Here is a 12,510-nt window from a genome sequence, read left to right as displayed (position 1 = left end):
ATTCCCATCTGTCCTCCACTGCTCAATAAACCTCCTGCTCTCCCTTCCCCAGAGGGAGACAGGCATGGACTACACCCGTGGATTTTGATATCTTTGCACTGGGGGCCTGGGGCTATCCAGCGGCCCCCAGCTATCAATCCCCTGCTTCAGCCCTGAGCCACTGCCCACACACGAGTATTTCCAGAAACCAGGACAGCCAGGCCTGATTATTCAGCGTCAGAGAAGGAGGGAGGAGGAGGAAGAAGAGACAGAAGCCAAAAAAAGCTGGAGACTGAGTGGAGGTGGTGGGGGAGGGGAAGGGGACCAGACAGAGATGGAGGAAGGAGGAGAGAGGATGTGTGGGGGCTTAGATGAGGAGTGGGGGGAAGTCAGAGATGCCACAAGGGGTCAGGCAGGTCAAACTGAGGAAGGACAGACAGATGGGACGGAAAGATAAGAATACTCAGAATGGAGTCCTGCCAGTAGAAAGGCCAGGAGGTTGGAATTAGTGTGGTATGTAATATGTCAGGCAGAGGGGTCCTCTGACAGCATCAGGAATTTCCGGGAAGCTAAATCAGGATTACCCTGTCTCCCACTTCCTACCTTCTGCCTAAGAGAAAGAAAATCTAAGTCCCTAACAGAAGACATGGATGACAGCAAACGGCGAGGCTCCTGCCCTGGGGGAACCCACTCAGGGCCCACCGGGTATTCCTGAGACCACCTAAGAGTATCCCACTCTCCTCCCACCCGGATCCAAGAGCTCCTATTTCTACTTCTTGCCCTGCCTGTAGTCATTACCCACCCTTTGGGGTCTCATTAACTAAGTAAAGCTGTATCGGACATTTACTTTGTGCCAGGCACTCACTGTTCTGGGTTTCCCTCAGACCAAACTGAGCTGGCCTAGACATGACACAGGGCTTGTCCAAGGTGGTAGTCAGCCCTACTCCAAAGGAATTGGAGGCAGTGGTGGGAAAGGTCATGGATGGAGCCACCACTGGGGAGGATCTGACCTGGGGTTTTATCCCAGCTCTCAGAGCAGTAATTTCTCATTTGTATAATTTGTGTCAATCCAGCCAGGACTGAAATTTGAGGGAAGCCAGAATTGGAGACTGGGACTCAGAATATAGGATTGCACCAGGCCTTGAAACCAAGGCTTGGAGTGGTTAGGCTGGGGTATTGTGGGCACAGCAAGTCATGGGCAGAACATAGAGAGTGAAAGGAGACTGTTGAGGGGTAAGGTGGAAGAGGCCACCTGAGGCGAGATGATGCAGACCCTTCAATGCCTATCTCTAAACCCTGGGAGTTTTCCTAAAAGCAGTGAGGAGCCATGGGAGAGATATGAGCAGGGTAGTGACATAGTTAACTGCATTTTAGATGGATGCTCTGACGGCTGTGCTGAAAACAGAAGGGAGGGGGAAGAGACTGGAGATGCTAAAATTGGCAGGAACCATGGCTGCCTTAGCCAGGGGAGGTGGCAGAGGAGATGGTGAGAAATTAGTGGATTCCAGAGATGTGTAGGAAGTAGAATGAACCATTTATTTGGCCCTGGGCTAAGTGCATAACAGTGATTACCTTGTTTAATCAGTGCAACAACACTATAAGTACCATTTTAAACTATTTCACATGTCTGAAGTCATACAGGAATAAATATTAAAAGTGGTCTTCAAATTGAAGCGATTAAATGCCAAAACCCATGCTCTTTCCCCCCAAAAAGGCACTAAATGGGAAATATCTATTACATATTTGTGTGAATTTGACTGTGAGAGGAGGATGTTTAAAAGATAGGTACACATTCAGATGGTTCGAAATTCAAAAGGCACAGGGGCGCCTGGGTGGCTCAGTCGATTAAACGTCCTATCTTGGCTCAGGTCATGATCTCAAGGTTCTTGAGTTTGTGCCCCAAGTGGGGCTCTCTACTGTCAGCTCAGAGCCCAGTTCGGATCCTATCTCCCAACCTCTCTGCCCCTCCCCGGCTCACTCTCTCTCTCAAAAATAAACATTTTTTAAAAATTCAAAAGGCACAGAGGGGTACAAAGTGGAAAATTTCCCTTCCCTCTAGAGGCAACCTGTGTTATCAGATGTTTTATACAGGTATAGGATGCTTTACTGTTAACTTAGCACAGTGGTTAAGAATAACAGGTGCTAGAGCCAGGCTTCCCGGTTCAGATCCTGATTCCATTACTTACCAGTTGTGTGAGTTTAGGAAAATTCCTTCACTTCTCTACACCTTAGTTTATTCAGCTATAAAGATGTAAAATGAGGATGATACTAGTACCTGCCTTATAGGGTTGCTGTAAGTATTTGAATGAGTGATATATTGAAGCTATCCCAACAGTGCTTGACATAGAATAGCCACAATTTAAGATGTTAGCTATTCTCTATATAATTATGATATAATTCTTTCCTTTTCTTTCTACACTATTCCCACACAGTTTGGCATCTTACATTTCTTCTTTAACTATCTTGGTGATCATTCCATATCTCCATATTATTATTAATGACAGCTGCATAGTACTCCATTTTGTGGTTGTATCAGAGTTTACTTAAACAGGTCACCAGTATTGAGCACTTAGGGAGTGTCCATTCTTTCATATTATAAAGTGCTGCAGTGAATCATCTTGTACATACACCTTTTAGCACATGTATGAATCTACCTGTAAGCTAAATTCCTAGAAGTAGAAATACTGAGCCAAACAGTATATGGATTTGTTAGTTTGTTAGATTTTGCCAAATTGCCCACTCTAGAGGTTATACCAACTTAACTTCCACTGGCAATTTATGGGAATGCCTGTTTCTGGCCAACCTGCCAATATTGAGCTTCAGCAAACTTTTTTTTTTATATTCACCACACTCAAAGACAAAAAACAGTATCTTAGTAGTTTTTGTAGGCATTTCTTTAAGTATAAATGAGGTTGAACATCTTAAATTGCAGTTGTATTTTATCCACTGGATTTTGCAACATGGCAATCGCCATTGACCTTGTAGGCCTAGTTTTAGTAGCATGAAAGAGGGATAGTCCAATTAAGAGGGCTGAGGAATAAACAGGATACAAAAGGTAGAGTAGGAGCAGACAAAAATATGACTAAAAGGAAAGAGATTAATAGGGGAGATGGTTGGAGGGGGAAGGAGGGGTTTTTAAGACCTTGCACTATGTTTAAATCGCAGGGACTTTGGGCACTGCCAATTACTAGCTGGGCGACCTTGTGCAAATAGCTTCACCTCTCTGGGGACTCATTTTCCTCATCCGTAAAAATGGGGCTAATAGTTCCTACCACATAGGGCTGCTATAATGATTAAATGAGTGAACACATTCAACAAACTCAGTAAAAGGCCTGGCAAAAACGTCATACAGTAGGACCGACCGGTCCTCCTCGCCCCAGACCTTGGGCTGTGTTTTCAGAGACACCGATCTTCCCGGAGCGCTCTCGCGGCCCCAGCCTTAGGACTGGAATGGCGCCTGGCGAGATTGAGGTTCGGCCGGCTGTATGCAGGCGCGCGCGACGAGTGGGGCGGGGGCGCGAGGGGCGGAGCCGCAGCCGCCTAGGCTGTTCCGACGATCGCGCGCCGCCCCCGCCGCGCCCCGCGCCCGCCCTTGTTAGCAGGCGCCTCCCGCCCCCCGCATTGCTGATGCTGCTGCTGGCAGACATGGACGTGGTGAATCAGGTACGCGTTCCAGCACCGAGGACAGAGCCCGCCGCTGTCCGGCTTCCCCGTCCGGATGCAGCGGATCAGGCGACTCTGAGAGGTGGTGGCCAGGGTCCTGGCAGCAGACACCCGGTCCCGGAGCTGGGGCTGGGGTCTGCGGCAGGCGAGGGAGGAAAGGGGAGGTGGAGAAAAGAAGGAGTGAGCCCTTTGCCGCAGCGAGGGCCGTCCTCTCTGCCGCAGCGGGGTCCGCCAGAAGCTGGGTTCCTTACTGGCAACCGTGAGGAGAGGAGAGGAAGAGGGGTCTTGGGGCTAGGGTAGGGGCGGAGGGGGGCGAGGGGAGGAGGAGTGGAAGAAGATGGGGGTTGCTGTAGATGAGCTAGGAAATAGAGCGACAGAAGGCGTTGGGGCGGGGGTTGGGGGGGGAGCTGACACCTGCCCCTCCCAGAGAAGGTATCCCAGTGAATGACCACCCTTTCCCCCAGAACAGACCAAGGGGGACGATCCAATTTTGCCTCTCCAAACCTCCTACTCTCCCCTCCCCTAGCACATATCCAGTGAAGCCATGTCCCAGCCCTCCCCCACCTTAATCAGCCCGGACCCTCTCTGCCATCTCACTCTTCTTCACCACCTCAGAACCTCACCCCCTCTCTAACCAGTACCAACCCCTCCCCATCCTCATCACTTCAGACCCCCCAACCACCATCTGACTCACCTTTACCACTGCAGACCCCTCCCCCACCCTAGCCAACCTGATTCCCTCCCTGTTATGACTCACCTTCACCATCCAAGACCCCATCCCCCACCATAATGAACCCCAACTCCTTCCTCACTCTCTCCACCTGATCCTCTTCGTCATCTGACTCACCTTTACCGTTTCAGACCTTTTCCCCTTCCCCAGTTAGTCCTGACCCCATCCCCATCTTTCTCACCCTGACAACCCTCTGCAACCTACCTATCTCCCCTAACCCCCCCCCCACCAGTCCTGAACCCCAGGGGTCTTCTCTCAGAGACCCTGTGCTCAAACCTTCCCTTAAGTGTCACTTTCTCCTTCTCACTCCCTCTCCGAACATCACTCCCTCCTGGAGGTCACATGCCCTATCCCCAAGGGTCATTGCCTGGTGGCCTTGCCCCTCACCTCCCTCTCCATGCCCAACAACCCCACCCCCTCCCCACCGTTTCTCTCCTCAGCTGGTGGCCGGGGGTCAGTTCCGGGTGGTCAAGGAGCCCCTTGGCTTCGTGAAGGTGCTGCAATGGGTGAGTGTGGACTGGGCCATGAGGAGAAAGAAGGAGGTGGTGGGGTCTGGAAGAGCAAGGGTGGAGTAGGGGTGGTGAGCACAGAATGAATGAGTAGGTAGGGGGTGGAAGAGGATGAAAGAATTGGGCTCCAGGGTGAAGTCCCAAGGGGTTGGGGCTAGAGAATCAATGGGCTGTGATGTGACGTCATGTAAGACCAAGGGTACCCCCATTGTAAAGTGGAAGAATGTGACGTCCTACCTCCTCCCCTGAGGTGAGAGAGGGGCAGGGGAGGTGGAGCCTGAAGCTGGTTGCTGCGGAAAAGATGCAAGCCAGAGAAATCCAGGGACAGTGAAAGAGAATGAGAGGCAGGAAATGATGGAGACAGAGGTGGAAATACAAAGAAAAAAAAAGATACAGAGATGAGAGAAAGTGGAGACAAACAGAAAGAGAAAAAGAAAAGGGAGACAGAGATGCAAAGAGAAATAGACACAGGGAAAGTGGCAGAAAAATGGAATGGGGGAGAGATAGAAACAGAGAAAAAGAGATACTCAGAGGAAAGAGAAAAGGAGGAACTGAAAAGAGAGAGATACCACAAGGGAGACAGAGAGAGCATGATACAGAGACCAAGTCAGAGACGGAACAGGAAGATAGAGACAAACAGACCAAGGACAGAAAGACACATAGAGAGAGACATACATTTACACAGAGATAGAGAAAAAAGAGACATAAAAAGACACACATTGATGCTAGAGAGTCAGAGGCAGAGAGAGAAACAGAGATACAGAGACATCTGAGAAAGAGAAACAGACAGATACCAAGAGAACTAGAGACATAGAGAACAACAGAGACAGGCAGAAATACACAGAGACACAGAAATAGACTGAAACAGAAGGGGGGGTCAGGGCACGGAGAGGTAGAGACTGAGAGAGACATTGAGAAAAAGACGGAAGAGATGGCCACACCCCTGTAATCAGCTTGTCCTTGGAGCCGATGAGCCCTGATTAGGGGGTGGGGGTGGGGGTGGGGACTGGTCCATCTGGTGCTGCTTGTGCTGGGCCCTGATCTGTCCAGAGGAGGGCATCCCTATCCCACGTGTACACAGGATAACCATGGCCATCTCCATCCCTGCTGCCCAAGGTCTTTGCCATCTTCGCCTTTGCCACATGCGGCAGTTACACCGGGAAGCTCCGGCTGAGCGTAGAGTGTGCCAACAAGTCCGAGAGTGATCTCAGCATCGAGGTTGACTTCGAATACCCCTTCAGGTGCGCCCCCACCCTACCCCACCCCGGAATCCCGAGAGAGAGGGTGGAGGTGGGGTGGGACTGGCCAACGCCACCTCCCCAGTGGCTCCTGTTCAGCCCCCACCTCAGGGTACCACACTGGCTAAGGTCACTGTGCATGCACTGAGCACCTACCTTGTGCCTGGCACTGCTCTGGACATCTAGATGTGTGGTGAGCCAGACAGGCCTAGACTGTTGCCCTCTGGCTATGTTCTAGTGAATAGGGAGGGCCAGGAGACCGGTAATAAACAAGATCCCATATATATATATATATGGCCTTAATGCAGTAGGTGCTCAATTAATGTCAGCCAATCTTATTTAATTCCCATTCGTTTTTTTCAATACACATTTTTGAGAACCAGTAAGCCAGTTTCTGCTCAAAGTGCTGGGGACCTAACGGGAAAAAACAGACCTAGTTCCCTACCCTTATGGAGCCAAATTATAACAAATAAATTGCTAGAAAGGGATGATTGCAGATTGGGAGAAATTCAAAGAGGGGAATCCTTGTGCTGGGTTTTATAACAGAGAATGATGAGTGGGTGCTAATTAGCTATAGGAAATGACTAAATCCAGTTAAGCAATTCTGATATTTACTGAGTTGTGTGCACCAGGTGCTAGGTACATGAGGGCAAGCATAAGCAGGCAAGGTCACTGCCCTCACGATGCTGCTTACCTCCTGGGTGGGTGGGAAGACAGAGACCCACAGACAACTTTAATAGAGACTTTTGAGGCTCCTCTACTACTTAGACAAATCACATAACTGCTTTGGGTCTCAATTTCCTTGTCTCCAAAAGCAGATAATAATACCCACCTTACAAAGTTATGATGAATATTAAGTAAGTTAATACTTGGAAGGTGCTTAGCACAGTACTGGGAATACAATAAGTGCTCCATGAGTGTTTTTTATTTTTATATTTTTATTTGAGAGAGAGAGAGTGTGTGTGCGTGAGCAGGGGATATGCACAGAGAGAGAGAGAGAGGGAGGGAGAGAGAATCTTAAGCAGGCTCCATGCTAAGCACAGTGCGCAATATGGAGCTGGATCCTACAACTCTGGGATCATGACCTGAACAGAAACCAAGAGTCAGACGCTCAACTGACTGAGTCACCCAGGCGTCCTGCTCCATGAGTGTTTGTTAAAATAAAGAAAATAAATACATTTAAGGAACTCAGGAAAGAGGTCAGGGATTGAGTTGGAAATTGGGCATTTTTTGAGCACTAAGGATAAATGTAGGCTCAGGGGATCATGCAGGGTGAGAGGGAAGAGTGGAGAGAGGAAAACCCAGCACAGGCTGTGAGGAATGGTTGAAAGAAAAAGAGGCACCAGGGAGATGCAGCCTGAGGGGCAAAGGGGAGCAACAGGAATCCACTGGTTCACAGAAGCCAGGCAAGAGAGTTTGGGGAAAGAGGAGTCGGCAGCGTGGGATACTGCTGGGGGCAGGCCCTTTGGGAATCAAGAAGGCCACAAAAACCGGTGGATCCCCCCGATTGCTCCCACACCTAGGACCTCCAGTCCTGAAGATATGCCTTTTACCCATAAGTCTCCTGGAAAAAAAGTCTTTGCCCTGGTCCCCCTAACCAACCCCCACTTCCCTTATAATCCCCCAAGAACCCCTCAGGACACCCCCCTCTACCAACCCAGCCTACTAGGAACCCAGAAACTCAACCCAGATTCAACTCTTAGCTCTGTCACTTAGCAATTATACAACCTTGGGCAACTTAACATAACCTTGCTAAGCCTCTGTTCATCTATAAAATGGGTATAATAATGCCTGCTTTAGAGAATTGAGGGCGGGGAGGGTCATTAAATGAGTCAATTATCTAAAGTGCCTTGTAGGTGATCAATAAGTGCAAGCCCCTTCCCTCAGAACCTTTGCTACACAAGGAGCCTAGCACCATTTGCTCAGTCTCAGGATCCTGCCCCCCAGTCTGAGACCAAGGATCTGGAACCATACCTCAGACCTTCTCCCTAAACACGTTTTCTCCCTATGACCCCTCCTCCATTACACTGCAGGAAAGGTCCCAGGATACCTTCCCAATCTGCCTCTCCCCACCTCACATACATACACTCTGTTTGTTCCAGGATCTCTTCCACCCTCCTGTCTTTCTGTCTGTCTCCTGCTTTGTAGTCTCTGAGCTTTCCTCTGCTATGCATGTTCCTCTTCTCTTGGGGACCTGAAGTGAGGTAGGGAGAAGAGTCAACACGATGTAGGGAAAAAACAGGGTTCAGATCCCAACTGCACCATTCTCTCTCCAGCTGTGTGACTTTAGGCAAGTTAATGCGCTTCTCTGAGCCTCTGTACATTTCATTTGATACACATTTACTGAGCACCTACTATGGAGAAAAATGGAGCTAGGAAGGGGGCTAAGGAGTGCTGGGAGGGAATGGCTCCATTTCATTTTAATAGTGAGAGCAGGGAAGGCCTCACTGAGGTGACAGTTGAGCAAAACCTGAAGGACATGAAGGGAGTAATACATGAAGATATCTAGGAGAAGGACATTCTAGTGCAAAGATCCTGGGGTGGAAGGGTGCCTGGTATGTTTTACAAGTAATTAAGAGGTCAAAGTGCCTGGGTTGGAGGAGGGGATGAGTAAGACCCATTTCACCAGGATGCTGTGAGTAATCAGTAAACTGTGACTGGAATACAGTAAGTGCTCTGTGACTGGTTACTTCCTCTTTCTTCCTGGGACCTTGTCAGAATCTGGGGAACCCATGGCTGGGTAGGGGGAATGAGAGTGTTCTTAGGGTCTGGGCCACACCTGCCATCTCTCTCCACAGGCTGCACCAAGTGTACTTTGATGCACCCACCTGCCGAGGGGACACTGACAAAGTCTTCCTGGTGGGAGACTACTCCTCATCAGCCGAATTCTTTGTCACAGTGGCCGTGTTTGCCTTCCTCTACTCCATGGGGGCTCTGGCCACCTACATCTTCCTGCAGAACAAGTACCGAGAGAATAACAAAGGACCCATGATGGTGAGCCCCCACCGCCACTCAAATGCAGGGGCCAGGGGGACATGAAGGCTCAGGGACACCACCATGTTCACAGGCCACACCGAACCCAGACAGTCCCACATGCAAGCAGTCACCATAACAGCCACAGATGTTACTGCTGCTGAGGCTGTGAGCATAAAAGAAACCAAATCATAGAATGACAGGGACACACTCATAGCCCACACAGAATCCCAGACAGGCCTACACCTGGAAACCCGCCACCTCACACACAACCACACAGTCTAGATCAAAGAAAGGTGCACAGAGGTTCACTGTGACAGTCATGCCTGTCACTGTGCCACCAGACACACTGATTCCTACACAGCTGTACTCATACACCCTCATCCCAGACACAAAGTGACACAGATTCCCACATTCAGACAAAAGCATGAAGACACACTACTTTCCACAGATTCGGAAACCATCCCACAAAATCCCCCTATGCCCACACCCACACATCACAATTACACTCCCACATCCTCTGTGTCACACACACACACACACACACACACACACACACACACATACAAGCCCAAGCTAGGAACGCTCACCTTCAAGTGAGTATTGGTGGCTTCAGAGCTCAAAAGGTAGAGGAGAGACAGGGCTTTTCTGCAGGACCTCCCCCTCCCCAAGAAAGCCTGTGATCTGAGGAGGCCCCACAGCATGACATGAAGCGGCCCACTCACAGCGTTGTCTGCCTCTCCTCTGTCCTAGGACTTTCTGGCCACGGCAGTGTTCGCCTTCATGTGGCTGGTTAGCTCATCAGCATGGGCCAAGGGGCTGTCAGATGTGAAGATGGCCACTGACCCAGAGAACATTATCAAGGGGATGTCTGTCTGCCATCAGACAGGGAATACATGCAAGGAGCTGAGGGACCCTGTGACCTCTGGCCTCAACACTTCAGTGGTAAGCCCTGGGAAGGTTACTGGGATGGTGGGCCAGCTGGGGAAGGAGGCTGGGAAACCCACTGTCTGGCATGGGGAGTGGTGGAGAGAGAGTATGAGAGGAGAGTTCAGAGGAGATCCAAGAGGGCTCCCTGGAGGAAGCATGCCAACAACAGTGCCTTAAAGGATGAGATAGAAATTTTAACCACTGCAATACCCCAAATAATCCCCAAGAGGGGAATATAAGACCTTCTGACCGATTAGGTTAGGGAGATCTGGATCCCAGGCCCAGCCTAGTCATGTAGAATCTCTGACGACTCAAGACGGCCTTGGGACCTCAGTGTCCTTATACAGTATGCAGAATGAGAGTAACTTGAAATGTTTCCCACTTGGACGCCCCCTACTGGCCGGAGTCAAACTGTCTGAGTTTCAATCCCAGCTCTGCCACCTGTGAGCTCAAAACTAGTTACTCAGCACCTCAGCCTCAGTCTGAGCATGTAATGGAAAACTAGTACGAGGTCCTGCTCCAAAGTTGAGTATTTAGTGAACTAATAACAAAGTGTTTAGAAAAGGGCCTGGCACGTGGTAAGTTGTGTACAAGTGTTACAGATGCTAAGATTCCAACTTTTTTCTGTTGCTTGCTGGGTGTGAGACCTTGAGCATCTTAGCCTCTAGAGCTGGGCCCCAGTTTCAACTATAAGGAGGAGATATTACTTCCTGCCCTCAAATTGAATTATATTACATATATTTAAGTTCTATATATGTGTTTTAATATAAAAGTACATATTTATATATGTTGTATGTGTATGTACATATATTTGCATATACATACCTATGTGTGTATATGCATCTATTAGTGGTATACCTACATATTTAATAAAAATTTATACTTAGCATTTTACTATATTACAAATTTATATTGTTTACCATATTTTATACATGTATAAATATATATATGTAACAGTGACATCAACATCCCCGAGAATCTGAATTCTAACACGTCTCATGCCCCCGCACCCCAGATGACTTTTCTCCACAATTACGTTCATGCCCCAGGACTCTACAGGGTCCGAGTTTTAGAAACCACCACCCTTCGGGAGGCCCAACACGCGCAGTCTCGATGTTCCCCAGGGCCAAGTCAAGGGACGCGCGGTACGACAGCAGGGCTTTGTCTCCCCGCAGGTATTCGGCTTCCTGAATCTGGTGCTCTGGGTCGGCAACCTGTGGTTCGTGTTCAAGGAGACAGGCTGGGCCGCCCCATTCATGCGCGCACCCCCTGGCGCCCCCGAGAAGCAGCCAGCGCCCGGGGACGCCTATGGCGAGGCGGGCTACGGGCAGGGCCCCGGCGGGTACGGGCCCCAGGACTCCTACGGACCCCAGGGTGGCTACCAGCCCGACTACGGGCAGCCCGCCGGCGGCGGTGGCGGCGGCTACCCACAGGGAGACTACGGGCAGCAAGGCTATGGCCCTCAGGGTGCGCCCACCTCCTTCTCCAATCAGATGTAGTCTGGTGAGTGACTGGCGGGCGGTGCGGCCAAGGAGGGTATAGGAAAGGAGACGGGCGGGTCAGTAAACCAGTAAGAGCCAAGAATAAGTGATTCGTAGATTCAGGGGAGTTGGAGGAGCCAACAGAGAGGCGGAGCTACATGCTAAGGACGAAAAACTAGCCAATAAATGAAGAGCAAGAGAGTGGTGCCTGAAGATGGGCAGAATGAAGAACCAATGGGAGAGAAGTAGAAGTGCCTCTCTGAAGGGAATGGCAGGGAGATTTGCATAGTGTAGGAGCTACGGTGGGAAGAGGAGGTGGGCCTTAGAACTGATTGATAAGCCAATATGTTAGGATAAGGCAGGTAGATGGTGACGGTAAACAAGCTTGGGTCATGAAGGTCAGACAAGCCCACCAATCCCAGAGGAAGTGATAGATCTGCCACTTCTCCCCAACCCTAGTGGTGAGGGAGGTGCTGTGGAATTTCACAGAAGGAAAAGGGGACGGCGGAGGCAATGCGAAAGCTTGCGGGCCTTTTTGCTGGGCCTAAAAAGGGAAGTGTGATTTCCTCACGTAGGAGGGAAGGAAATGGGGAGAAGAGGCAGGGGGATGGCAACACGTGGGTGGAGGTAGCTTCTTGCACTTGGCCAGTATGGAAAGTATAGGGAAGAGTTTATTAGGTACCTCACATCTAATTCATCAAAAAACCCTGTTGCCTCTACCTTCAAAATATATCCATAATCTTCCACTTCTCACTGTCCTCTCCGAGCCTGGACATCTTCATAGCTTTCCACCTGCATTCCCATTCTGTTCTACTCACAGCATTAGGGAGGGATCCTGTTAAATCCTAAATCAGGACACTGCCCTCCTGTGCTCAGAGCTCTGCCTGGGCTCCCATCTCATTAAAAGCCAATGCCCTCACCAGGGTCTACACAAAGCCTTACCCATCACTTCTCTGACCTCCTGCTTCCTACCACTCCCCACCCCCAACTCTGTTCCAGGCACAATC

At 49.9% G+C, this 12,510-nt stretch overlaps 1 protein-coding gene across 1 annotated transcript; it reads left to right on the top strand.

Moving 5' to 3' along the window:
- The first annotated feature begins 3,606 nt into the window (after window positions 1–3,606).
- LOC102950250 (synaptophysin) lies at window positions 3,607–11,521 on the top strand. Its single transcript, XM_042974756.1, has 6 exons — window positions 3,607–3,642; window positions 4,813–4,878; window positions 5,998–6,122; window positions 8,918–9,113; window positions 9,846–10,037; window positions 11,198–11,521. The coding sequence occupies exons 1-6, from the start codon at window positions 3,607–3,609 to the stop codon at window positions 11,519–11,521; spliced, it is 939 nt and encodes a 312-aa protein (XP_042830690.1).
- Window positions 11,522–12,510: the final 989 nt, after the last annotated feature.

This window comes from Panthera tigris, chromosome X (genome assembly GCF_018350195.1).
Source record: "Panthera tigris isolate Pti1 chromosome X, P.tigris_Pti1_mat1.1, whole genome shotgun sequence".
In the NCBI taxonomy this organism is placed as follows: domain Eukaryota; kingdom Metazoa; phylum Chordata; class Mammalia; order Carnivora; family Felidae; genus Panthera; species Panthera tigris.
The sequence above is the reverse complement of the archived record's forward strand: the minus strand, read 5'-3'. Positions and strand labels throughout refer to the sequence as shown.

Excerpts from the sequence above, each read along its gene's own strand:
- LOC102950250 (XM_042974756.1), top strand. The coding sequence starts at position 3,607 with ATGCTGCTGCTGGCAGACATGGACGTGGTGAATCAG. Across the intron at positions 6,123-8,917 it reads GACTTCGAATACCCCTTCAG|GCTGCACCAAGTGTACTTTG; the intron begins GTGCGCCCCCAC and ends CTCTCTCCACAG. Across the intron at positions 10,038-11,197 it reads CTGGCCTCAACACTTCAGTG|GTATTCGGCTTCCTGAATCT; the intron begins GTAAGCCCTGGG and ends GTCTCCCCGCAG.